The 23,884-nt window shown below is 59.3% G+C and overlaps 1 protein-coding gene across 2 annotated transcripts; it reads left to right on the forward strand.

The window, feature by feature from the left end:
• Positions 1-51: 51 nt before the first annotated feature.
• Positions 52-22,191, forward strand: MCM2 (minichromosome maintenance complex component 2). 2 transcript variants are annotated; one of them, XM_082345203.1, is made up of 18 exons: positions 52-362; positions 743-835; positions 2,978-3,765; positions 4,388-4,620; positions 8,156-8,331; positions 8,406-8,666; positions 9,684-9,903; positions 10,022-10,229; positions 11,801-11,935; positions 12,234-12,425; positions 16,369-16,462; positions 17,242-17,492; positions 17,612-17,738; positions 18,247-18,359; positions 19,103-19,348; positions 20,548-20,730; positions 20,854-21,009; positions 21,344-22,191. In XM_082345203.1, exons 3-18 carry the CDS (start codon positions 3,760-3,762, stop codon positions 21,452-21,454), a joined length of 2,712 nt encoding a protein of 903 aa, XP_082201329.1. In that variant the 5' UTR covers positions 52-362; positions 743-835; positions 2,978-3,759; the 3' UTR covers positions 21,455-22,191. The 2 variants fall into 2 exon arrangements, with proteins under 2 accessions (XP_082201329.1, XP_082201328.1); XM_082345202.1 differs by having other exon boundaries at positions 52-835.
• The last annotated feature ends 1,693 nt before the right edge of the window (positions 22,192-23,884 follow it).

Here is a 23,884-nt window from a genome sequence, read left to right on the forward strand (position 1 = left end):
CTTAAAGAGCGCACGATCCTCTCGGCCGCAAGGGGCCTTGTCCTCAGCTGTCCGCGACCTGCGCGCCCCCTCCACCCCTCGCCCGCGACCTTTCTCCCGCCGGCGGCAGCCGGGCGTCCGGGGAGGAGCCTCCGCCGCCGGCCTGAAGACCTCTGGACCCGGGGGACAAGCCCCGCCCGGACCGGCGCGTCCCCCGCGCACCTGCCCTCGCGGCCGTGGCCGACGCAGTGCTGCGCACCCTCCGCCTCACGGCAGCTCTTCAGAACAGCTGTAATTAGTCCATTTCAGGAGAACCTGAGGCTGAGACGTTAAGTGCTTGACCGAAGCGACAGGACCAGGAAATGACAAAGCCCAGAACTGGGGTTTGATCCGCCTCCTCTCACCTCTAACTACAGGCAGCCTCCTCCGGGAAGCCTTCCCGGATTGACCTCCTGCGTCTCTGCTGTGTTCACTTCTCTTTCCCCTCCCCCGGGTTCCGCCATGTCAGGCCCCTCCTGCTTCTGCGTCCTTATCCCTCCCAACATATCCCTCCCACCCGCTCCTCACTGGGTGCTCAAGCCACACTGGTCTCTGTTTCTGTTTCTTGGCTATACCAAGCTTGTTCCTGCCTGTGGGTCTGCACCTGTCGTCCCCACCCGCCCCCCGGCCTGGCTCCTGTCACATGACCCCCCTCCTGCTTGACACCCTAGCCAAAGTAGCTGTCCAGTCTCTGTCACACAAAGCCCCTTTATTTCATTCCCAGCGTTACCAAAACTGGGTTCGTCTGTTGGTGGACGTCGAGCGAAAAGACACAACCAAGGCAAAGAGCAGGAGAAGGAAGAACTGATCACTTGCAGTAAGTAAGGAGAACATAGGGGAGTTTTTCCAAATTCGTGCTTCCCCGAACAACAAAATTGGGGACGTTTTAAGCTAAGGGTACATGCATATTCATCAAGGGGCTTGGGCAGTCCAGGCTTTAGTTAATTGAAGTCATGAGGCTCAGAGAAGGTCACCATCATCCTCCCTTAGGGTCCAGTTGATCTGATGGTTGAGCTCTTCAGGCTAATCTTTGCCATTGAATCAGAACAGGGAATCTTTACAACTGATACGTTGTCTAGCATTGTTACTTCTCTTACCTGATAACAGTTTGTTTCTGCATTCTTTTGTTCCTTTAAGATCATTAATTACTGAGACCTGTTTAAGGGTAAGCACTGTGGCCAGGCTTCCATCCCAACCAAGCCAAAAATGGCTTCTCTTATGTCAAGAAAGCCATTCCTGGTTCTCTTTCTCCGGGAACCACCTGCCCCATCTGCTTACACAGCAGCACAGTCTCTCTAACGGGTTCACATTCATTTAGTCACTTCCTAGTTCAGCGTCAGCCTCCCACAACTAGAACGTCAGTGTCGTGAGGACAGAGCCACGCTTATCACATTCCCTGAACGTGCAGAGGCTGACTCAGGGCCTGGTGCACGTCGTAGGCACCCACTGATCACAGTAGCCCCAAGATACACACCCCGTGACACCAGACTTGTGTCACAGCTGGGCTGGAATGCGACTGGGCCCCAATCTTTGCCTCGCTCCTGTTCTGAACAAGGGGAAGGTGAGGAAGCCGCTGCCTTGTGACCATCTGGGACCCAGTTTATCTGGAACTTGGTCACCGTGCAGTTTCTGTATCAGCCAAGAGAGGCTCCATGAGGCGCCTGTCTTCCTGAGTGGACAGCTTCAAGAGTTTCTGCCGGGAAGTTACATGCATTCCCCCTGCACACCTTTAATCGGCAAAGCAAGTCATAGGCCACTTCTGACCTCCAGGGGCAGGAAACTTCCCTTCCACCCTGTGCCAGGAAGGAGAAGAAATGGAGAATCGGTGACTAACCCAAATGACCCCCCCCCCACCATCTTTGTTTTTTTGAGACAGTATAGATACTTTGGAGCGGGCGTGGGAGGAGGGGAGAGTTTGCTCTCACTACCGCCATGCGCAATTCTGCATTTTGTACTCTGAGTTTTGGGCCCCACGCATAGGTTTCAGTGGGATTTCATTTGTGGAGTAATGAGGGTATCTATCTCCCCTCCCTCCAGGGCAGAGGGGTGCTGACTCCCTGCGGTGCCCCCTGCACACCAGACAGCATGGCAGCAGTGAGCTTCCCTGAATAGTAGTTCAGTAGATAAAGATCTGACTCTCAGGTTCCATCCCTCGGCCTGCACCAGGCTCAGGGTGGTGATCCTCCCGAGGCATGGCTGACAGGAGGAGATGCTGCTGCAGAACCGGGCTCCCTAAATAATAGACACAAGTGCTTGGCTCAGCAGCAGGACCACGAGGCAGAGGCACCCAGCAAGCCCTGCCCAGGCCCAGGCCCAGGCCCACGGACACTGAGACAACATGGCAGCTGTTTTAAGCTGATGGATTCCTTCCCTGTCTTCCTCCCGCGCCCCCATCTCAGAGGTGGCGCTGTCACCCACCCAAGCCAGAATCCTGCTGCCATCCTGGGTGCCTCCCTTTTGTTGTCCCCAGTCCCCAGGACCGAGAGACTCCATCTCCTGAATACGTCTTGGATATTTCCCCTCCTCATCATCGCTCCCGCCCCTACCCAGGGCCCCATCCTGAGATGCTTGTTCACCGCACAAAAGTGCCAGGGCAAGAGCTGCCCTGCTCGCCTGCCCTAGCCCAGGCTGCCTCTACCTGGACGAAGAATCACAGCACACTCGTCCCTCTGTATCCTTGGGAGATTGGTTTCAGGCTACCTGCAGATACCAAAATTCAAGGATGCTAAAGTCTCATATAAAATGGTGCAATATTTGCACATAACCTAGGTACATCCTCCTGTATAGTTTGCCATTTCTAGATTACTTACAATACCTAATACAATGTAAATGCTATGCAAATAGGTGTAAATGCTGTGTAAATGGTTAGCGGGCCTACAGCAAAATCAAGCTTTGATTTTTGGAACTTTCTGGAATTAAAAAACTTTTTTTCTAACCACCCTGTTGGTTGAATCCGCAGATTTGGAACCAACTGTAACTGCTTCCAACCTGCCTCAATCTACGTCCACCCCTGGCAGCCTGAGGGATTCTCCTAAAACCCACGTAGCTCTCCACTGCCCTCAGGCCAGCTCAGTATAAAGACTTGGTCATCTTTTGTGACCTGGGCTCTCCAGCCTCAATTCTTGTCCCTTCCTGAACATCACAAGCGCTTTAACTGGAACTAGGAAAGTGCTTGAGGATGCCCACCGTGCCCTGCTCTCCACATCTCTGCGCACGAGGCTCTTGCTACCTGGAACACCCCCTGCGTCTCGGCTCCCTCGGGAGGGTAACCCCCACTAGAACGTCACAGCTGGCCTCCTACCATCCCCCGCCTTTCGGCGCTTGAAGGATGCAGCCTGAGCTTTTGGAGGAGTTGACATCACACAGTAAGAAGACGTCAGAAAACAAGGCTCTGAGCCTCAGTTGCCTTGTCTGTGAACCGGCCACAGAGTGACCGCGGTCACGCAGCTGGCAGGTGGGGCTGGTCCTCACCGCTCCCAGCCGGCCACAGCACCAGCTCCTGCACTTCGGCTGGCCCCGCAGCACAGAGCGCAGGCTGGGCGGGGTCTCGGGCGGCGTGGGCGGGGCCGCACTCTCGGGCCCGCCCCCGAGCGCCGGCGTGACGAAAATGGACGCCGACGTCATGACGTCGTGCTCCCTCAGGCGCTTCCCGGCCACGGGCGGTCACGTGGGCCGCTTTTCGCGCGAAAACTGGCTGTTGCTGGCGGAGCGGAGAGGAGCACCGAGTAGCACCGAGTAGCGATGGCGGTGAGCGCGGCGGAGTCTGCGCGTCTTCCGTGCGGGGCGCGGACGGTGGGGGGGGCGGGCGCGGAGCCGATTCCCCTGCTCCAGTCGGGCGGGTCTGCGAGGCCGGCGGGCCCCACTCCGGCAGCCCGGGGCCCCGGCCTGGTCCGCGCGCTCGGGCCCTCCTTATCGTGCTGCTTTCGTCCGCAGCCTCGTCAGCTGCCTGCCCCTCCACCAACCTGGGTCTCCGACCCCTTAGGTTGTGGCCGCTCTCGTGTCCCGTCTCCCCTGGCAGCTCCTGGTGCACCGGGGGCCCAGAAGGGCGGGAACGCGTGCTGGGGGGAGGAGTAGGCGGTAAACAGGCAAACCAGCTAACCAGGTAGCCGCAGTGGGTTGTCCTGGAGAAAACGGGGTCGGGCGAGTCACGGAGTGTGTGAGGAATGAGCCGGCCCGGGCGTGGAGAAGCCTTAGGCTCAGGGAGCGTTCCAGGCAGAGGGAACAGCAGGTGCAAAGTGTGCAGGCTGGGAGGGGTTTGCATCGTGGGAGGACAGGGTCAGCCGTGAGGAGGGAGACGCTATGGGTGGGGGCGCCACCGTACAGGAAGCTGAGTCGGCCCTCACCCCCTCCAATCCATCTCCTCTTGCAGGAATCGTCCGAGTCCTTCACGGTGGCGTCCAGCCCGGCCCCGAGGCGGAGAAGTAACGATCCTCTCACCTCCAGCCCTGGGCGGAGCTCCCGGCGCACGGATGCCCTGACCTCCAGCCCCGGCCGCGACCTTCCTCCCTTTGAGGATGAGTCGGAGGGGCTGCTCGGCACAGAGGGGCCCCTGGAGGAGGAGGAGGAGGATGGAGAGGAGCTTTTCGGAGATGGCATGGAGAGGTACAGCGTTCAAGGCCCTGCTCTCAACAGCTCTGCTGGGGGGCTGTTGTGTGTCCCGGGGAAGCAGATAAATCGGAGCCTGCTTGCCTTTGAGCACATCTTGGTCCAGGGTCTGGGGGGAGACAGGTTCTTGGAGCCACAGCATATGTCCGTATAACTTGCTGTGTCTACGTTAGAGTAGACCCGAAGGTCTTGGTAAGCCCCAGCTCCATGAGATGTGCCCCCCACGGGACGCAGGGCGTCTCTAATCCGGGGCCACGTCAGGGACCCCAACTGGGAAGGACAGGAAGCAGGCAGCCAAGAGTTTCTCTGCAACTTCAGAGAAACTGTGGGGGGGGGCTGATTAATCAAGATTTAGATTTAATTCAGCGAACAGTTATTGTGCCTTGTCTGTAGCAGACCTTGTGTTCACACTTATGGATAAATGTACAAAAGTAGTAAAGGTTGTGGAGGCTTACTGCTACGATGGTGGAGTAAAGCTCTGTGAGCGAGCAAGGGTAGATTCCCCGGGTGTCTCTCACCCTGTGTTACCAACCAGGATTTGGCCTATACATTAGCACGAGAATTATCTGAATGCCCGGGAGCCTCGTGGAGATTCTGCTTTGGGGCTCTCTTTACTCTGACGCGGGGGCTTCAGACCCGGTGTGTATGAGAGTGCTGTTCAGGCCACCCCCCAGTCCACAGGGAGAGCCCTGTGGGAGCATCCAGGGCACTCTGGACCGTTTGGATCCTCGCTTTAAGCTCCATCAGTCCAGGTCATGAGCCCGGGTGTGCAGCACAGGCCAGACAGACTCTGGATGGATGAGGAGTCTGGACAGATCAGCCCTGAGCAGCTTCCCTGCTGTGCTCTGTGAGGTTGTGCAGGCAGGACACCCTTCCCCGGCCCCCCACCTCCATCCACCCGCTCTGCTTCTTCTGCCCTTCCCTTGCAAGGACCCCTGGATAGAGGTATCTGAGGACTAGATGGGCCCAGTTAGATTTTGGTTTTATGGCTTGTTTAAAAAACCACCTTACCGAGCTATAATTTTTATAACAAAAGATTTGTCTCTTATAAGAATACAATTTAATGCGTTTTGGTAAATTTCCTGGGTTGTGCACCCATCACCACAATCCAGTTTTTTCCATCATCCCAGTAAGATCCCTTGTGCCTGTTTATAGTTAATCCCCATTTCCTTCCGCACCCGTAGGTAACCAATAATCTACTTTCTGTTTCTTTGGATTTGCTAGTGCTGGCTATTTTGTACAAGTGGAGTCTGTAATACATGTGTCCTTGTGTGCAGGCTTGTTTGGCTTACTGTGGTTTTCAGGGTCCATCCTCGTTGGAGCACACGTCAGCACATCATTCCTTTTCATGGCTGAGTAGTATTCCATTGTATGGACAGACTGCATTTTGTTTACCCGTTCATCAGTTGGTAGACATTTGGGTGCTTTGCATTTTTTAGCAATTATAAACAGTGCTGCTAGGAGTTTTTTATGTGAATGTATTTTTAAGTTCTCTTGGAATGGAATTCCATTTCCTAGGAATGGAATTGTTGGGTCATGTGATAACTCTATGTTAATTTTTTGAGGAACTGCCAAACTTCTCCAAAGCAGCTGCACCATTTTACATTCCCATAAGTGGCGTATGTCGCTAGAGTTCTCCACATTCTCACCAACACCTGTTATTTTCTGGTTTTTGACAATAGGCACCCTGATGGGCGTGAGGCGGTATCTCACTGTGGTTCTGATTTGCTTTTCTCTGATGACTAGTGATGTTGAGCAGCTCTTTGTGTGCTTGTTGGCCATTTGAGTATCTTTGGAAAATTGGTCTTCAGATTCTTTGCCCGTTTTTTATCAATAATTTGTTTCCCTGACTTTTTATCATTGAGTTGTAAGAGTTTTTAAAAACTCATTCTGGATGCAAGGCTTTTGTCAGACATGTGATTTGCAAATATTTTCTCCTCAGTCTGTGGCTTGTCGTTTTAATTTTTTTAAAATGGTGGGTTTTGAGGTGTACAGTTTTAAAATTTTGCTGAAGTCTAATTTATCAAATTCTTTTAAATTGACCAATTAGAATTTCACTGAGGGCATCTCACATGACTTGAAATTCTTTTTTTTTTTTAATTTATTTTTATTTATTTATTTTTGGCTGTGTTGGGTCTTCGTTGCTGCGTGCAGGCTTACTCTAGTTGCGGCAAGCAGGGGCTACTCTTCGTTGCGGTGTGCGGGCGTCTCATTGCGGTGGCTTCTCTTGTTGCGGAGCACGGGCTCTAGGTGCGTGGGCTCAGTAGTTGTGACACGCGGCGTCAATAGTTGTGACACGCGGGCTCAGTAGTTGTGGTGCATGGGCTTAGTTGCTCCGTGGCATGTGGGATCTTCCCAGACCAGGGCTTGAACCCGTGTCCCCTGCATTGGCAGGCAGATTCTTAACCACTGCGCCACCAGGGAAGCCCATGACTTGAAATTCTTAACGAGTCAGACAGATAACCTTTTCCTTGAGAACACTTAAGAATTTGGAAGCGATCAGTCCAGAAACATACCTGGCTCTGGGTTCTGTTTCTGGCGTCAGTAGTGCGGGATTATCTGAGAGTGTTCTTTGACAGAGTCTATTGCCAAAAAAAAAAAAAAAAAGTTGTTCCCCAAATCACCACGTCCCCTGAGAAAGGGAGAATTCAAGAGGACCGTCGTGGGGCCAGTGTGGTATTGGAAGCAGCTGGCCACCTGCTATTGGACTTACCTTGACACCCAGCTCTGTTGAGTGACCTTTGGCAGAAATCCCATCACCCCCACCCCGCCCCCTGTCCTCGGTTTCCTCATCTTTCTGCTGGAGGGTGATGTGTGCTTCCCCAAATCGCGGGGAGGGGAGCTATGTTTGCCCTGGTGGGGGTCCTTGTTGAGGCATCAGTCCTTCAAATATCCGACAGGCGGTCACGTGGAAGGTCTCGCTGTGGCTGGGAGGACCGAGCCACGGATGTGTTTGGGAGAGGCTGGTTGGACTGATGTGTGTGGGCCTCCTGGGGTCTGGGGTTCGAGGCGGGGCTGCCAGAAACGAGTGCAGGAGGGTTCCTGCCCATGGGGAGCTGCGTTGGCTCTCTGAAGGCCCTTCCAGCTGAAGGTTTTGTGGGTCCTCCGATTCCTCTTTCCTGCTGGTGCTCAGAGCTCCCCTTTTTTACTGTGGAAAAATGCACATGACATAAGATTCCCGTCTCGGCCATCTTTGTGAGTTCAGTGGCGTCACGTCACTCACGTTGTCTTACGACCATCACCACCTTCTCCAGGACTTTCTTCCCCAAACCCAGTCACGCAGGATTTCTGTCTTGTGACTGGCTTGTCTCACTGAGCACAGTGTCTTCAGAGTTTGCCCGTGTTGCAGCAGGTGTCAGAAGGTCCGTCCTTTTGAAGACGGTGTCCTTTTCCATGTGGGATCCATGGGGGAGCCTTTCGGAGCCTCTCCAGGTGCCCTGGCCGGGGCTCCGGAGCCCTCGGGAGCCCAGTTCCTGGTGGGGTTTTGTTTTGGGGTCTGGGTGCTAACAGGGTCCATTTGGGGGCCTCGCAGGGACTATCGCCCCATCCCGGAGATAGATGTCTACGAGCCCGAGGGGCTGGCCCCGGACGACGAGGATGTGGAGGAGCTGACCGCCAGCCAGAGGGCGGCGGCCGAGCGGGTCATGCGGCAGCGAGAGCGGGAGGCCGGCCGGGGCCTGGGCCGCATGCGCCGCGGGCTCCTGTACGGTGCGTTCTCGGGGAGCCCCGGGGAGGGGGAGGCGGTGCGGGGAGCCGGCCCTGAACGCGCCCCCGGCCCCCAGACAGCGACGAGGAGGAGGAGGATCGCCCCAGCCGGAAGCGGCGGCAGGTGGAGCGGGCCACGGAGGACGGTGAGGAGGACGAGGAGATGATTGAGAGCATCGAGAACCTGGAGGACCTGAAGGGCCACTCGGTGCGCGAGTGGGTGAGCATGGCCGGCCCGCGGCTGGAGATCCACCACCGCTTCAAGAACTTCCTGCGCACCCACGTGGATGGCCGCGGCCACAACGTCTTCAAGGAGCGCATCAGCGACATGTGCAAAGGTGCGCCTGCCCCGTGCCCGCGGGAGGTCGCCCGCCCTGGCCTTGTGGCGGCAGGTTTGACAGACGGATGTGCAGGACACGTGGGGCGTCTGTCCTGGAGCTGGCCAGGGCCTGAGCCGGGGGTGCCCGTCTTTCAGACAAAGTGTCAAGGGTCCAGCCCACTGTCCAGGGACTACGTCTGGACCACAGAAGTCGTTTTTTTGCTTTGTTTTGTTTTAACTTAATTAATTAATTTTTTTTTGGCTGCGTTGGGTCTTTGTTGCTGCGCGCGGCCTTTCTCTAGTTGCGGCGAGTGGGGCTACTCTTCTTTGCAGTGCGAGGGCTGCTCATTGTGGTGGCTTCTCTTGTTGCGGAGCACGGGCTCTAGGCTCGCGGGCTTCAGTAATTGTGGCACGCGGGCTCAGTAGTTGTGGCTCGTGGGCTCTAGAGCACAGGCTTAGTAGTTGTGGCGCACGGGCTTAGTTGCTCTGCGGCATGTGGGATCTTCCCGGACCAGGGCTCGAAGCCGTGGCCCCTGCATTGGCAGGCGGATTCTTAACCACTGCGCCACCAGGGAAGCCCCAGAAGTCGTTTTTGATGGACTTACAATTGGGCAGACTTTATGTAAAAGTCTGGATTACTGCTTTGATCAGAGTGTAGCAGCACTTGAGGAGGTGTGTGGCTCCTGGTCCCCCACCGTCCCCTCCCCTCCCTTTTGTCTCATATCTGACACGTTTCTTCGCGGGTTTCCTCCTGGCCTTGTAGGCACTCTGAGTTTTGCGGCAGGCGGACCCCGTGTGTTACTCCACTCTATCCCCCCCCAGGGACTTAGGTCCCATTTCATAGGTTCAGAGCTTGAGACCTAGGATCCGTCCCTTCTCTGGGTCCCGTCGCTAACGCTGAGCGGACTTGGAAGCGAGGCTGGGCCTCCAGCTCCGAGTCAAGGGCTCGGCGGGCTGGCCTGCCCCGCTCGCAGTGAGACGGGCCTGCCCCAGCCTGCTCCGCGCCCAGCCTCTCTTCCCACCCCGCCCACCTCAGAGAACCGCGAGAGCCTGGTGGTGAACTACGAGGACCTGGCCGCCAGGGAGCACGTCCTGGCCTACTTCCTGCCCGAGGCGCCGGCGGAGCTGCTGCAGATCTTCGGCGAGGCTGCCCTGGAGGTGGTGCTGGCCATGTACCCCAAGTACGACCGCATCGCCAGCCGCGTCCACGTGCGCATCTCCCACCTGCCCCTGGTGGAGGAGCTGCGCTCGCTCAGGTGAGCCGGCAGGGGCTCGGGCACCCGTGGGGGGTGGCAGGTGGCCGCGGCCAGAGAAAGCCCGTCCCGTGGGTCCGGCCCCCGCCCTCTGGGCTCTGATGGCGCCTCGTCTCCGCAGGCAGCTGCACCTGAACCAGCTGATACGCACCAGCGGCGTGGTGACCAGCTGCACGGGCGTCCTGCCGCAGCTCAGCATGGTCAAGTACAACTGCAACAAGTGTGGCTTCGTGCTGGGGCCTTTCTGCCAGTCCCAGAACCAGGAGGTGAAGCCGGGCTCCTGCCCTGAGTGCCAGTCAGCCGGCCCCTTCGAGGTCAACATGGAGGAGGTGAGCGCGAGGCTGGTACCGCAGCCGCGGGAGCCAAGGTGCAAGTGCGTGTTGGCCACGCCCTGGGGCAGGCAGGCCCGTGTGGTCAGCCCGCATGGTGTTCTCAAGAATTCAAGCCAGTATGTACAAATCAGACTCTTTCATTGAAAGCATCAACGTTCATGACTTCTTTTTTTTTTAGCGGGAAGATCTGGTGAAACTGGGCCCACGTCTCCCCTGGCTGCCCCTCAGCAGGGCACCTGCTTTCCAGTCCAGACTCCCTGGTACCTGCCTCTCTGGCCTTGCGCTGGGGACCCCTGAGTTGTAACTGTCTGAGACACTGCCGTGCCGTCTTCGGGAGGCCCTGCTGGAAGGCTCTGGGCCTTAAGACCTCGGGCACATAACACCGCCTTTGAACGTGAACCACTCCCAGTGTAAAGTGTGGCGGGGTCATCACGATCCCTGCGGTAGAGCCCAGACCCCCCTCTACTGCTTTGCTGCCGCGAGTGATGGGCTAACCCCTCACTGCGCTACGATTCTGAGAAACGCCCCAACTGGAGCCGCCTTGCCAGGAAAAGCCTGGCAGCCCGCAGGCAAAGACTGACCTGTTTCAAAGTTCAAGTGCGCCTTGCCTTGGGGAGCGACAGCTGCAGGGCTGGGCTCCAGCTGAGCCCGTGCCTTTACCCAGAGTCCCCCCGCCCCCCCCATCTAGCTGGTCCCCCTCCCCTTTACAGGTTCCCCCTTCACAGACGTTTCTTGAGAAGCTTCTTGCACGAGAGCAGAGTTGCAGGCTCTGCTTGCAGGGCACCTGGAACAGCAACTAGTAGTGGAATGATAATTACGCTGACGTTTCTGGAGCACTTGGTAGCTGCCAAGTGGTGGGCGTGTCTTCATCACGCCTCGTAAGGCAGGTGCTGTTATTGGTCCTATTTGGCCACTGAAGTAACAGGCTGAGGTCACCCAGCCGGGAAGTGGCGCAAAGGATTAGAACGCGAGCATTTTGATGCAGAGCGTGTGCTTACAACCACCTTTTCCTGTGGCTCTTTTCTAGACAGTAGGTGAGATGGTGGATGTTAGATGGCATGCACGGTGCTGCCTTGTGATCTTGACCGTAAGCCCACATTTGGTGTAACTCATTTCGTGGGCGTTGGTTTGAGGGCTTTTCACGTGTGACGTGACCTCCTCCTCCCTGTGTGGCTGTGGCTGCAGCGTTCGTACCCCCATTCTGTGGGGCAGGCACGGAGCGGGGGAGGCCTCGCCAGGGCCACAGAGGAGCCTGCCTCCAGTGTCCCCGTGCACTGGGCTCAGCTGTAGGGCCTGTCTCAGGGGTCTGGCTTCTGGCAGGAGGGAGGCGTCCGGTGGGGGGGCGGTGGCAGGAGCAGGGACCGTGCACTGTGGCACTGGTCACAGTGGCTCGCCCCCCTGCCATCTTTGGTTCTGCGTATCCTAGTCAGTGGTGGGAATAATAACGCTGCTCTCCTTGCCCCAGGGCACCGGTCCAGTTCAGGTGACAAAGAATCGGTGCTTGGACAACAGCCCAGGCTTCGCCGGCTAGGGACGGGCCCCTTTGACCATCTGTTTGTCCCACACAGACTATCTACCAGAACTACCAGCGCATCCGAATTCAGGAGAGTCCTGGCAAAGTGGCGGCCGGCCGGCTGCCGCGCTCCAAGGATGCCATCCTCCTCGCGGACCTGGTGGACAGCTGCAAGCCGGGAGACGAGATAGTGAGTGGCGGGGGGGCCGAGGAAGGTGGTGTGAGTGCTGTGGCGGGGGACGGGTGGCGGTAGCCCGGGGAGTGGGTCGAGGTCAGCTCTCCCGTCTCTAGCACTGAGCTTCTCCTTGGGGTGGACGGCCAGCTGGGTGCTGGGTTCGGGAGCCGCGTGCTGCGGTTGTGCTGAGTCACTGCTCTCCCGTCGGTGGCCCGGGGACCCGGAGGAGGGGTCGGGTGAAGCCAGCGAGGAGGCGGGCCCGGCCCGTGCTTCTGGCCCCGGGATGGCCCTCCTGACCACTCGGTCCCCCCAGGAGCTGACCGGCATCTACCACAACAACTACGATGGGGCCCTCAACACCGCCAACGGCTTTCCCGTCTTCGCCACTGTCATCCTGGCCAACCACGTGGCCAAGAAGGACAACAAGGTGGCCGTGGGCGAGCTGACTGACGAGGATGTGAAGATGATCACCAGCCTCTCCAAGGACCAGCAGATTGGGGAGAAGGCAGGTGGAAGGCGGGCGGGCAGGGCTGCTGCAGAGTCGGGGTGCCCGGGGCTCGCCGTCTGGCCCGCCCTGCAGCCTCCGTCTTGGCGCCCGGGTCTTGGAAGCTGGTCCCTTCGTTGGATTCCCTGCGTCTGCTCAGTCCGCTTGCCTTGGCGGGGGCTGTGCTCCAGGGGAAGAGCGTCCGCAGCCTCCCTGAGCCTGTGTCCTGCCCGCGAGGACAGGGGTGAGGTCAGGGTTCCTCAGGTTGTGCCAGGCTCGGGCTGGAAGGGAAACGGGGGTGCGGGGGGCAGTAGGAAAAGCTTGCCTGGTAGGGCGTCCCCTGGCATCAGACCCCCTGCCTGGTAGGGCGTCCCCTGGCATCAGACCCCCTGCCTGGTAGGGCGTCCCCTGGCATCAGACCCCCGCTCCCAGTCGTTTCTCCAGGAACAGCGCTACCCTAGCACGGGGGTTTCCTTTTCCCTTTAACTGTAGGCTTTTTGCTGAGGTTGGGGAGACGGGGTTTTCGTTGCAGGATTACAAATACAGGCGACCCCTGGACAGTGCAGGGGTGAGGGGCGCCCACCCCGACTCTGTTGAAAGTCCACGTGTAAGTGGACCCGCACAGATCAAGCCCGGGTTGTTCCAAGCTCAGCTGTAGGACGTTAAGTTCCTGTTGCTGGAAGTTCTGCCGCACGGCCTTCGGGCTCCTGGGTCGCCGGGTGGCCCCTCAGGCTCATGGTCCTCCCCCCGCCCCCTCGGCGTCCCTCTCCCCTCACCTCCCCACTTCCTGTCTTCTTGTTGGTGTAGGACCGCCCAGCTCTCTCCCTGGCTGCTCTGCTGCCCCCCAGCTCAGGTCCTTGCACCCCCGTCGGCCACCTTTATTAGTCTGCCGAGATTGGGGGCCCACGGGGAAGGCGGGTGTCCCCAGCCCCAGGAGGACAGGCGCTGCCGTTCTGCCAACGTGCTGGGTCCTGGGGGACCCTCCAGGGCCGCGTTGTTCAGGCTTCTCGGTGGGAAGTGAGACCCGGTTGTCGCCCTCATGGGGCTTGTCCTTGACTACGGCCCTGGTAACCCGCCCCCGCCCCCGCCGAGGGAAACCAGTGCTAGCGTGACGGGCATGTTTTCAGAATCTCGAGGGAGCATTTGGGCCGGTTTCTGAGGGCGGGGGACTCTGAGTCCCAGGCACGTGTCAGCTTGTCTGCACGCACACCTGATGTGTGCGGGTGCGGGGGTCCTTGTGCTTCTAGAGCACTTCCTAGCGCCCGCCTGCCCTCTGCCGTGACTCCCCTGTGCACCCTCCGCAACTCCGGAGACGAGTTGACGGGTGACAGGGAAGATCCAGAAATGATGCGGCTCGTCGGAACGGTTGGAGCCGGAGGTTTGCAGGCTGGTGTGGTGGCTGCTGGGCCCCATCCAGCCTGCCGACGGGTTTTCTCCAACTGGTACGTGGCTCTGTGTTGTTTTTGTTTTTCCAGATGTTTGAATGAGTTATTATTCCTTAGGAATAGGGAGATTTCACATAAAAACGTGGGCGCCCAGGTTTTGATATTCCAATCGGGTGGTCTGTGTCTTTAGCAGCAAGTGACGTGCTGGGTGGCCGCCGCCCTCAGATGGGTTCCCTCCTGTCTGCCGGCCGCCCACTGCTGTGGTCTCTCCCGCCTGAATCACTGCGGCTTCCACCCAGCTTGCCGCCGTGGGCGTTGTACTTCGTGGGTGCTGATGGGGTGAAGCATTCGAGAGGTGTGTGTTGTGCCTGACGCTGAGATTTTGAAGAGCTGACGGGAGACGCCCGCAACCTGAAGCCAGACTTAGGGTTGAGTTTTGGCGTCGTGCTCAGTGTGATCACTTGAGCTGTGAGCAGAGACGGGGGTCGTACCCACGCGCAGAGCTGTTCTCAAGGTTAAGTAGGTAAGCGAGCAGGCGTGGGTCTCCGCGGCCAGCTGTCGCTGTTACGGGTTGTTACAGCTGGGGCGCTGGGAAGGACCAGTGCGAGGATGAGCACAGCTTTGGGGCCCGCGTGAGACGAGTCCTGTGCTCTCTGTGGCCGTGCTGGTGGGTGCTGGGCTGTCTGCGGGCGGCGGGCAGTGCACCTGAGACTTAGGGGTGTTAGGAGCCTGGGGTCGGGCCCTGCCTGTCCTCAGCAGCAGCTGGTCTGTTTCCTCCTGTGTGATGTGGAGGTCGTGGCGGGAAATGGAGTAATCCTCGGGAAGTGGGTGTCATCCCCTGGCAGGTCTGGGTTTGGGTTCACCCCTCTTAGCAGGCACTGAGTTGCCCTATCACTTAAGGTAGCCGGGTCAGCACGGGTGCACCGAGCAGTGTGGCACTGCTGTGGCCGCTCCCGTGCCCTTCAGGCCGGCAGGGACGGCACGGGGAGCCTGCGGGCACAGCAGGCAGGAAGCGGGCTGCTGCCCTTGGTCCCAGAGAGAGACATTACCTCCTCCTGCGAGGTGCCTGGTGCCCAAACAGCACGGAGAAACAGTCTGGGTGGAGAGGCCCAGGCTGGCCAGTCCTGGCCTCAGGTCCAGAGCGATCGTCTCTCCCAACAGAGGTGGGGGCTTGGTAAGGGGATCGTTAACGTGTACGGAGCGCTGAGTATCCGCTGGGCACCGAGCGATCTGCAGAGGGTTGTGTGTGTCTTGTTACTGATGAGTAACCTGAGACGTGGGCGGTGGGAGCCTGGTTTACTAAGACGCCCACGTCACACGGCTAACAAGTGGCAGAGCTGGGGTCCCGCCAGGCCGTCCGGCCTCCACCCCTGCTTCCAGGGGCCGCCTCTGCCCCCCCATGCGTTTCCCACGTGTGGGAGGCACCTCTGAGTGTCGGGTTATTGTGAGTTCCAGGGGACCCAGCTGAAGACCTGGCCCACGTTTTAAAAGCCACCACAGAAGTTGTGAGACGCGAGCGTGGCGTGGTGCGGCAGCCCTGCGTGTCCTTTGCCGACCCCTCCCATCCCCGAGGTCATGGCGGGCCTGGGCCCCTCCGTGCAGCTCCTCCCCTGTTCTTCTGACACCAATTCAGGCCTGCCCTTGCACCTGCACCGACGTCAGTGTGTCTCTCAAGGCTCTCGTTTTACTAAACTGACCCCACTACCACTGTCACGCTTGAGAAATACCTGGCAGTTCCTTCGGGTCGATGTTCAATTGGGTCCACGGTTCCCTGGTGGCTTTTCTTTTTGAGAAGTTTCTTGTAGTCAGTGTCCGAGTAAGGTCTACACGCTGATTCGTTGACTGTCTCTCATCTTTTGTTTTAATTTATTTAGTTTTTTAATTTTTGGCAGCATCGGGTCTTCGTTGCTGCTTGCAGGCTTTTTCTAGTTGCGGCGAGCGGGGGCTACTCTTCGTTGTGGTGCATGGGCTTCTCATTGTGGTGACTTCTCTTGTTGCGGAGCACAGGCTCTAGGCTTCACTAGTTGCAGCACACGGGCTCAGTAGTTGACACACACACACACACACACACACACACACGTGAACGTCTCACCTCCTGGTGGACCCACCTCCCGGCCGCCCTGGCCCCGTGTTCTAAGCTCGGTACCTGCAGTCCTGCGGGAGCCGGGCTTGTATAGACGCCTCCTGTAGTGCTCACAGCCCCCATGAACTGGGCAGTGTCATCTCCTTTCCATTCGAGGACACAGGCTCAGGCAGACCGCCGAGCCTGCGCGGGGTCTTCTGCGTCCATGCTGTCAGAGCCCACCCCCGCCCATATGGGCCTGGATCTCGTCTCCTGCTCCTGGTCTGCATGCGACCTTGGGGCGGTCCTGCAACAGGACGAAGTAAAGGGGGTCAGGCCGGGGTCCTGGTCAGCTCTCAGGTTCGGTGACTCGGGAAGAGCCAACCAAGTACAAGGCCCGGAGTTGGCGGTGGGATGGGGGGTGGGTCTCGATGCGGGGTCAGGGGAGTTGCAGCTGTGCGTGGGCGCTCCAGGCCGGAGCACGTGGTGACCGTTCCCATCGCCCCTCCCCTCCCAGATCTTCGCCAGCATTGCTCCTTCCATCTACGGGCACGAAGACATCAAGCGAGGCCTGGCGCTGGCTCTGTTTGGAGGGGAGCCCAAAAACCCCGGTGAGCGGGGCAGGGGGGCCACCTTCTCTGCAGGGGGCTCGGTGGGAGCAGTTCCCGGTGTCCGGGGAGAAGGACACGTCCACGGGCAGCTCATCATCACAGGGAGAGCGCAACTCATGGCCATGCCACTGTGCACAGATTTAACTGTAGAAGTAATACCCGAATGTGTGTTTGTATTACATCCTTTTCTTGAGTTGTTAGAGGTCTCAGAGGGGCCGAAGCCCCCGTTGACCTCCCTGTCTCATCGTGGTCCCTCCCTGCAGGTCACCTGGTTAGTGTCTGGGGGACATGGGCAGAACTTTGTGTGGCTGTTCAGATAGATTACACGTGTGCTGATACGGAAAACACGGCACTCCGTCACTTTGGCACGTTTCTACTTACAAGTGTAGCGCTCCCTGTCTGTGTGTGGGGGACTGTCCGTGACATACGCAGCTGCCCGCTGTCAGCATGGCTTTGGCATCGTTTTCTGTGGGCGCACAGAGAATGAGCTCATCTTCTGACGTTACCGTGTCCTGGTCCACATGGTGCTGTATTCAGCTGTCCTCCTGCCTGGAGAGCACGTGCACGGCCTCCAGTGTTTACGTTACAGACAGCATCTTCATAAGCACTTCCTTGTGCACCGTGTTTCTGGGTTCTGTGCTCAGAGTGGGATGGCTGGTCCTGGGCATTACATCCCTTTCTAGAAAGAACATTGCTTTGTTGTTTGCAGTAAGCAGGCTGGGAAATCGGAGGTAATCCAGCTCTATCCTGAGCCCCCTCTGCCCTGTTCCTGCCCCCAGGCGGCAAGCACAAGGTGCGAGGTGACATCAACGTGCTCCTGTGTGGAGATCCCGGCACGGCCAAGTCTCAGTTCCTCAAGTACATCGAGAAGGTGTCCAGCAGAGCCATCTTCACCACCGGCCAGGGGGCCTCGGCCGTGGGCCTCACGGCATACGTCCAGCGGCACCCCGTCAGCAGGGAGTGGACCTTGGAGGCTGGGGCCCTGGTCCTGGCGGACCGAGGAGTGTGTCTCATCGATGAATTTGACAAGGTGGGTCACCGGGCCGCAGGGGTGACGTGTGGGCTGAGCCCTCGGTGGGGAGCGGAGCGCGGGGGCCTCGTGTGAGAGGCCGCGGTCGGGCAAGAGTGCCGCGTTTGCCCGCCGTGCAGATGAACGACCAGGACAGGACCAGCATCCACGAGGCCATGGAGCAGCAGAGCATCTCCATCTCCAAGGCCGGCATCGTCACCTCCCTGCAGGCCCGCTGCACTGTCATTGCTGCCGCCAACCCCATAGGTGCGTGGGTGCGCCGGCCAGAGGGAGAGCAGACCCGGGGGCCCTGCGCTGGGCCCCCCGCCGCTGAGTCTGCGGAAGGAACCGAGCAGCAGAAAGTGCTCCTCTCTCCTGCGTTTCTTGCTGGGGGTGGAGTGCAAGGACTGGAGACCCCGGGCTCTCTCTGAGCCGTGCTCTCAGGAGGCAGGAGGAGCGCCTAGCGCTTGAATAGGGTGGGACTGGCCGTTGGTCTCAGCCAGCAAGTGGTTAGAGAGCCCAGGCGCCCTTGCCGTCTTGTCCCGGGGTTCTCCTCGCGGGAGGCGGCTGAGCGGCCTCGGGCTGTTTGGGGCAGTGTGGGGAGAGGCCCCATGCGGGCTTGTCTGGGGTGCCTGGAGCAGGCCCTGCGTGCCTCCACCACTGATTCCCCTCCCGTCGCTGAAGCCACGCGGGTTGGAAAGAACCTTGTACGGTCAAGGAGAAGAGGGGCCCCGGGGAGCGGGAGCCCTGATGGGGAGCTGCCTTTGTGATGCAGGTGGCCGCTATGACCCCTCGCTCACCTTTTCGGAAAACGTGGACCTCACGGAGCCCATCATTTCCCGCTTCGACGTGCTGTGTGTGGTGAGGGACACAGTGGACCCAGTCCAGGTACGCAGCCCACGCCCTGGGTGTGCGCAGCGAGTGTGGGGACCTCGCGTCGGCCCAGGGCTGTGGCTCGCCGGGCTCAGGGAAGGGCTGCCACATGGACCGTGTGTTCTCCACTTGTTCTCAGTCCAGAGTTCCTTGATTTCTCTCCTTCGCCAACCCCTCCCCGGCCACCCACCCAGCATCGTCCACTCTCTGCCACCAGCTCCCGAGTCTCCTCACTTCTCGCTGCTATGAACCCCGTCCCAGCTTCCCTCCTCTGGCCCGACACACTGCAGCCTTGGTGCTGGGCCCCCGGCTTCCGCCGTCAGAGGCCAGCCGTCTTTGGGGGCACGGGCGGACCTGCCTCTCCTTACAGACCTGCTCTCGGCCTCCCATCCCGTCTCGCTGGCAGGGAGTCCACCGTCCCCGAGAGGTCTCTCCCCCTCCCCTTCCTCTCATCTGCACCCCCTCGCCTTCTCGGGCTTCACTCGCGCACCGTTCTCTGCTCCCAGATGTCGTGACTGGGGCTCTGGGGACCTCAGCTGGAGGCTGTCCTCGGGCCTCCATCCCACCACGTGCTTCTCTTCTTCCTGTAGTGTGAACTCTGTCTCCTCTGTCCTCACTGTGGGGGGGGGGTGCGCCCCCGGAGCTCCCGGCCCATAGCGGGCGGGGAACACGTGTCACTCCAGAGCGTCTTCAGTGAGCTGACCTGCTCCAAGCCGGGCGCCACTCAGCCCGCTCTTGTCCTCTCCGTCTTGTCTCAGGATGAAATGCTGGCCCGTTTCGTGGTCGGCAGCCACATCAGACACCACCCCAGCAACAAGGAGGATGGGGGCCCGGGGGGCGCCCCGGAGCCCCCCATGCCCAACACGTATGGCGTGGAGCCCCTGCCGCAGGAGGTCCTGAAGAAGTACATCATCTACGCCAAGGAGAAGGTCCACCCGAAGCTCAACCAGATGGACCAGGACAAGGTGGCCAAGATGTACAGTGACCTGAGGAAGGAATCCATGGTGAGGGCCGGCGGGGGGGGAGAGCCGGGGGGCGCACGGCAGAGCCTTGCCTCTGTGCTCAGCGGCTCCAGGAATCCACGTTGAGGGCCGGGGGGGGGCGGGGGGGTGCACGGCAGAGCCTTGCCTCTGTGCTCAGCGGCTCCAGGAATCCACGGTGAGAGCGGGGGGGGCGGGGGGCGCACGGTGGAGCCTTGCCTGTGTGCTCAGTGGCTCCAGGAATCCACGGTGAACACGGGAGGGGTGGGCAGGGGGGCGCACGGCGGAGCCTTGCCTGTGTGGTCAGCGGCTCCAGGAATCCACGGTGAGGACGGGGGGTGGGCAGGGGGGCGCACGGCGGAGCCTTGCCTGTGTGGTCAGCGGCTCCAGGAATCCACGGTGAGGACGGGGGCGGGGCAGGGGGGCGCACGGCGGAGCCTTGCCTGTGTGGTCAGCGGCTCCAGGAATCCACGGTGAGGGCTGGTGGGGGGGCAGGCGGGGGGTGGGCAGGGGGGCGCACGGCGGAGCCTTACCTGTGTGCTCAGTGGCTCCAGGAGCGCTGGAGCAGCAGGAAGACCTGAAAGACGTGATACGTACTCGCCTTAACTGTTTTCTTTAGACAGAACTTAGACGTACGTGCGTTTGTCTGTTTGAGGGTACAGCTGAGGTCTTTGTTTTTGGACCATTGATTTAGTTCCATTGACTTTGCAAAAATCTCACCCAAATGAGCGTGCGCCTGAGCTAGTTTTCGTTCACTCGTGGTGGGGAGAGAATTTAAAGGCAGCTTGCAAGCAGGTGGACAGCAGAATTCTTGCAGGTTGCTTCCTCTCACCTACCTAATCACGACAGCCACTCCTCCTTCCCTTTCCCTCCCTCCTGACACCTTTTCACTCGATCAGGTCTTTTCAGAGCATTAGCTTGGGCCTCACAGAGACACAGCTTTGTTTTCTCCGTGATGCTGGACTGCGTCATGCGGTCCCTGGTACCTGACAGTAACAAATACAGCCGCCCACAGGCGTGTAGACTCCGGCTGCCCGGGAGCTGGCAGGGGCACACGTGCTGGGCTGGCGGTGGCAGCCGTGAGCCTTCGCGCTTTGGGAACCCGTGGAAGCGTGGGCGCCGCCCTGCAGGGGGGTCAGCGGGGCCTCCCGGCGGCGCCAGCTCTGCCCCTCCGCCATGTGCTGGCTGTGCCGCGGGGAGACCTGACGCAGCCCTCCCTCCAGGCCACGGGCAGCATCCCCATCACGGTGCGTCACATCGAGTCCATGATCCGCATGGCTGAGGCCCACGCGCGCATCCACCTGCGCGACTACGTGATGGAGGATGACGTCAACATGGCCATCCGCGTGATGCTCGAGAGCTTCGTGGACACGCAGAAGTTCAGCGTCATGCGCAGCATGCGGAAGGTGGGGCGGGGCCCGGGCCATGGGGGGCGGGGCCTGGGCCGCGGGAGTCCCCCCTGGCTCTGCTGCCAGGAGCAGCTGGCCTGGGGGGGCCTGGCAGGAGGGTCACCTCCGCTCTCGCCGTAGACTTTTGCCCGCTACCTGTCGTTCCGCCGTGACAACAACGAGCTGCTGCTCTTCATCCTGAAGCAGCTGGTGGCCGAGCAGGTGACGTATCAGCGCAACCGCTTCGGGGCCCAGCAAGACACGATCGAGGTGCCCGAGAAGGACTTGGTGGACAAGGTATGGGCATGGCCAGGGGCGGGGTTTTCCCGGGCCGTCACAACGCACGTGTCCCACTGTTGTCCCATTACTGTCACCCGTCCTGCTGACGTGCCAGGCCGGGGCAACCACGCAGCTTGTCCGAGCTCACGGCCGTTGTCCGGGCTGAAATTTCGAGCCCCGTGTCCAGCTGCAGACCCTCCCTCGGCCTCACAGCGGTTCACTCTTCCCTGTGATGGGGACAGAGGCCCCGCCTGCCTGCCTCCCCTGGTCCGGCCCTGAACGCGTGCTGGGGCCTCGGGCTCGGGACCTGCCCACGCGTCCGCACGGCTCACTGGACGTCCCCTCTTTTCAGGCTCGTCAGATCAACATCCACAACCTGTCTGCCTTTTATGACAGTGAGCTCTTCAGGATGAACAAGTTCACCCACGACCTGAAGCGCAAGGTGATCCTTCAGCAGTTCTGAGCCCCTGCAGCAGCTCTGTGGTCCTGGTGGAAGGTCAGACCTGGCCCTGACTTCCCTCTGCTGCAGGGACCCAAAACCAAACCGCGTGGGGCTCCAAGTTGTGGGGCCAGGCTCGCAGCGGTGCCATGTGGCTCCACCCCGTGTCCGGGGTGTTTATTTCCTTGACTCGCTTCCTCTGCTCTCATCTCGGGGCACTTGACCTCACAGAGCTGCGTTTTCAGCCCTCTGACAGCCGCCCACCGCTTGGCAGGAGGTTCGCCTGACCTCCTTCTGGGGATTGAAGTCGATTGTGTTCGGGACCCCTGGGGGCTGCTCTAGGGGACTGAGCACGTAAGGGTGTTACCAGAACTGTTGGCCTCTTGGCGTGAGTTCCGTGTCCTGCTGCTTTTGCTGCCTGTGGTTGAAGAGCAAGTTGTCAGTATTGGCAGTGTTTTCCTGAATTGTGTCCTGCAGCCTTCTCTAGGCTCCCGTGAGTAGAGGCAGCGTGTGGGTCCTGCGCAGGTGGGACCCTAACCTGTCGGCACAGCCATGCGTCCTCTGACGGCCCTGCGGCCTTGGCCTCCGCCAGTGGGAGAAGTGGGTTCGGGTCAGATGGTGAGGGTCGTCGGAGCCGGGCCACCCCCTCACCATTGCTGTGTGATCTGTTCTCCTACCTGGCCCTTTCCTCATTCTCTCATTTGTACTCTGAGTTCTTGTTTCTGTCGTTTTAGTTTTTAATAAAATGGAGTAAACCTAAACACTGGTCTCAATTCCGTTTTCGTATTGGAACCCAGGCTCTCCTGGACTTGCCTTGAAGGCCCTTCCCTCTTTGCCTGTGGTTTCCTGCAGGCCAGAATCAGGCTAGGAGAGCGGCTTTGTTGGTGCGCTCCGGTCTTGCGGGGGAATTCGGTTGGCAGTTGCCGCCTGTGTGGGCTCCGTGGGACCAGGGGACCTCGGGACAGGCTTGTACACGCAGGGGGGCTGGAGGTGACCAGACTGCCGAGGGAGCAGCCTGCCCGCCCTAGCACTGCCGCGCTCTGACAGCTCCCCCGGGGCGCTGCACGCCTATGGGTCCTCCTGCTGCGTACCTGAGACGGAGCACAAGTGTCTCCTTGCGTTGGATCGTCCCTCTTGTCCAGGTTTTCCCTTCTGGAACCTTTCAAGATGAGGACTCGGGTGAAAGCTCTGCGGACGTCTGATGACACAGTATGTCTGATGCCTCACTCACCTCCTCCCCCAAATCCTGGAGAGCCTGCCGTGCGGCTGCCAGGCCTGAGGAGCAAGTCAGACGTGGTCTCTGCCGGGATGGGGCAGATCGACTCCCGTCAGCAGGTGAGGAAGAGCCGGGAGGAAGGATCGGTGCCGTGGGCCTGCGTTAGGGGGGAGGCGACCCTCTAAAAGGGGCTCCTCGCAAGGGGGAGTGGGTGTGGCTGAAGCAGAGCAGGCAGGCTGGGCTTGCAGGCTGAAAGGAAAGCTTTTCCTGCGCGTACGCAACACCCGATGTGTGCACTTCCACGCCAACCGATCGTCCGGTTGTCTGCGGTCACAGACTGGGCGTCAGCTCCGATGCCAACTGCACGAGTCCGAGCAGACCCCACAGGTTCGGCTCAGACACCAGCCACAGCTCACCCGCGCCTCTGTCCGGCTGGGCTGCAAATCAGAGACTCCCACTCCCCCTCTCGGGTTTGGTAACTTGCTGTAACGGCTTCCCAAACCCAGGGCGAGTTTATTTCCATTAACCGATTTATTACAAAGGCTATATTACAGGATGTGGATGAACAACCAGATGAAGAGTCCCGGGCACAGGCGCTTCGGTCCCCATGGAGAGTGGGGTGCATCACCATCGCGGTGTGGATGTGTCCTTGTCACCAGCCTGGAAGTTCTCTGAACCCCTTCAGTTCAGATTTTTGTGGAGGCTTCATTATGGCGTATTGGTCAGATCATCAGCATTGGTGATTAGATTAGCTCCTCCTCTAGCCCCTCTCCCCTCCCAAGGGGTCAGGGCCTGGGGCAAGTTCCAACCCTCTGATCACCTGGTTGGTTCCCCTGGCAACTAGGCCCTGTCCTTAAGGGCTTTCCAAAATTCACCTCCTAACAAACAGGAGTGGTCAAAAGGGTCTTGTTAAGAATAACAAAGACTCTCTTTTCACCTAAATTACTCCAGAGCTGTTTCTGGAGCCCAGATCTTACAACAAAAGATGCTTCTATCAGTGTCTCTCATCACTTAGGAAATTACAAAGGTATTTTTGGAGCTCTGGTGGCCAGGAGCTGGGATGAAGACCAGAATATATATTTCTTATTCTATCACAGTATCACACAGGCCCAGTAAGGCTCTGAGTCTGACTGCAGTACATGGCCCTGAGGCTTGTAAGCAGGAGACGAAGCTGGTCCCACGTGTTTTACAGGGAGGTCCTATCCAGCCACAGGGAACTGAGTGGAGAGAGAGAGTAA

This window comes from Balaenoptera borealis, assembly GCF_965194805.1.
Source record: "Balaenoptera borealis genome assembly, chromosome: 12".
Classification (NCBI taxonomy): Eukaryota; Metazoa; Chordata; class Mammalia; order Artiodactyla; family Balaenopteridae; genus Balaenoptera; species Balaenoptera borealis.

What these genes read in the sequence shown, in the direction of transcription:
- MCM2 (XM_082345202.1), top strand. An exon ending in TTCGGAGATGGCATGGAGAG is followed by an intron (nt 4,621 to 8,155) that starts GTACAGCGTTCA and finishes GGGGCCTCGCAG; the next exon opens with GGACTATCGCCCCATCCCGG. An exon ending in ACCAGCAGATTGGGGAGAAG is followed by an intron (nt 12,426 to 16,368) that starts GCAGGTGGAAGG and finishes CTCCCCTCCCAG; the next exon opens with ATCTTCGCCAGCATTGCTCC.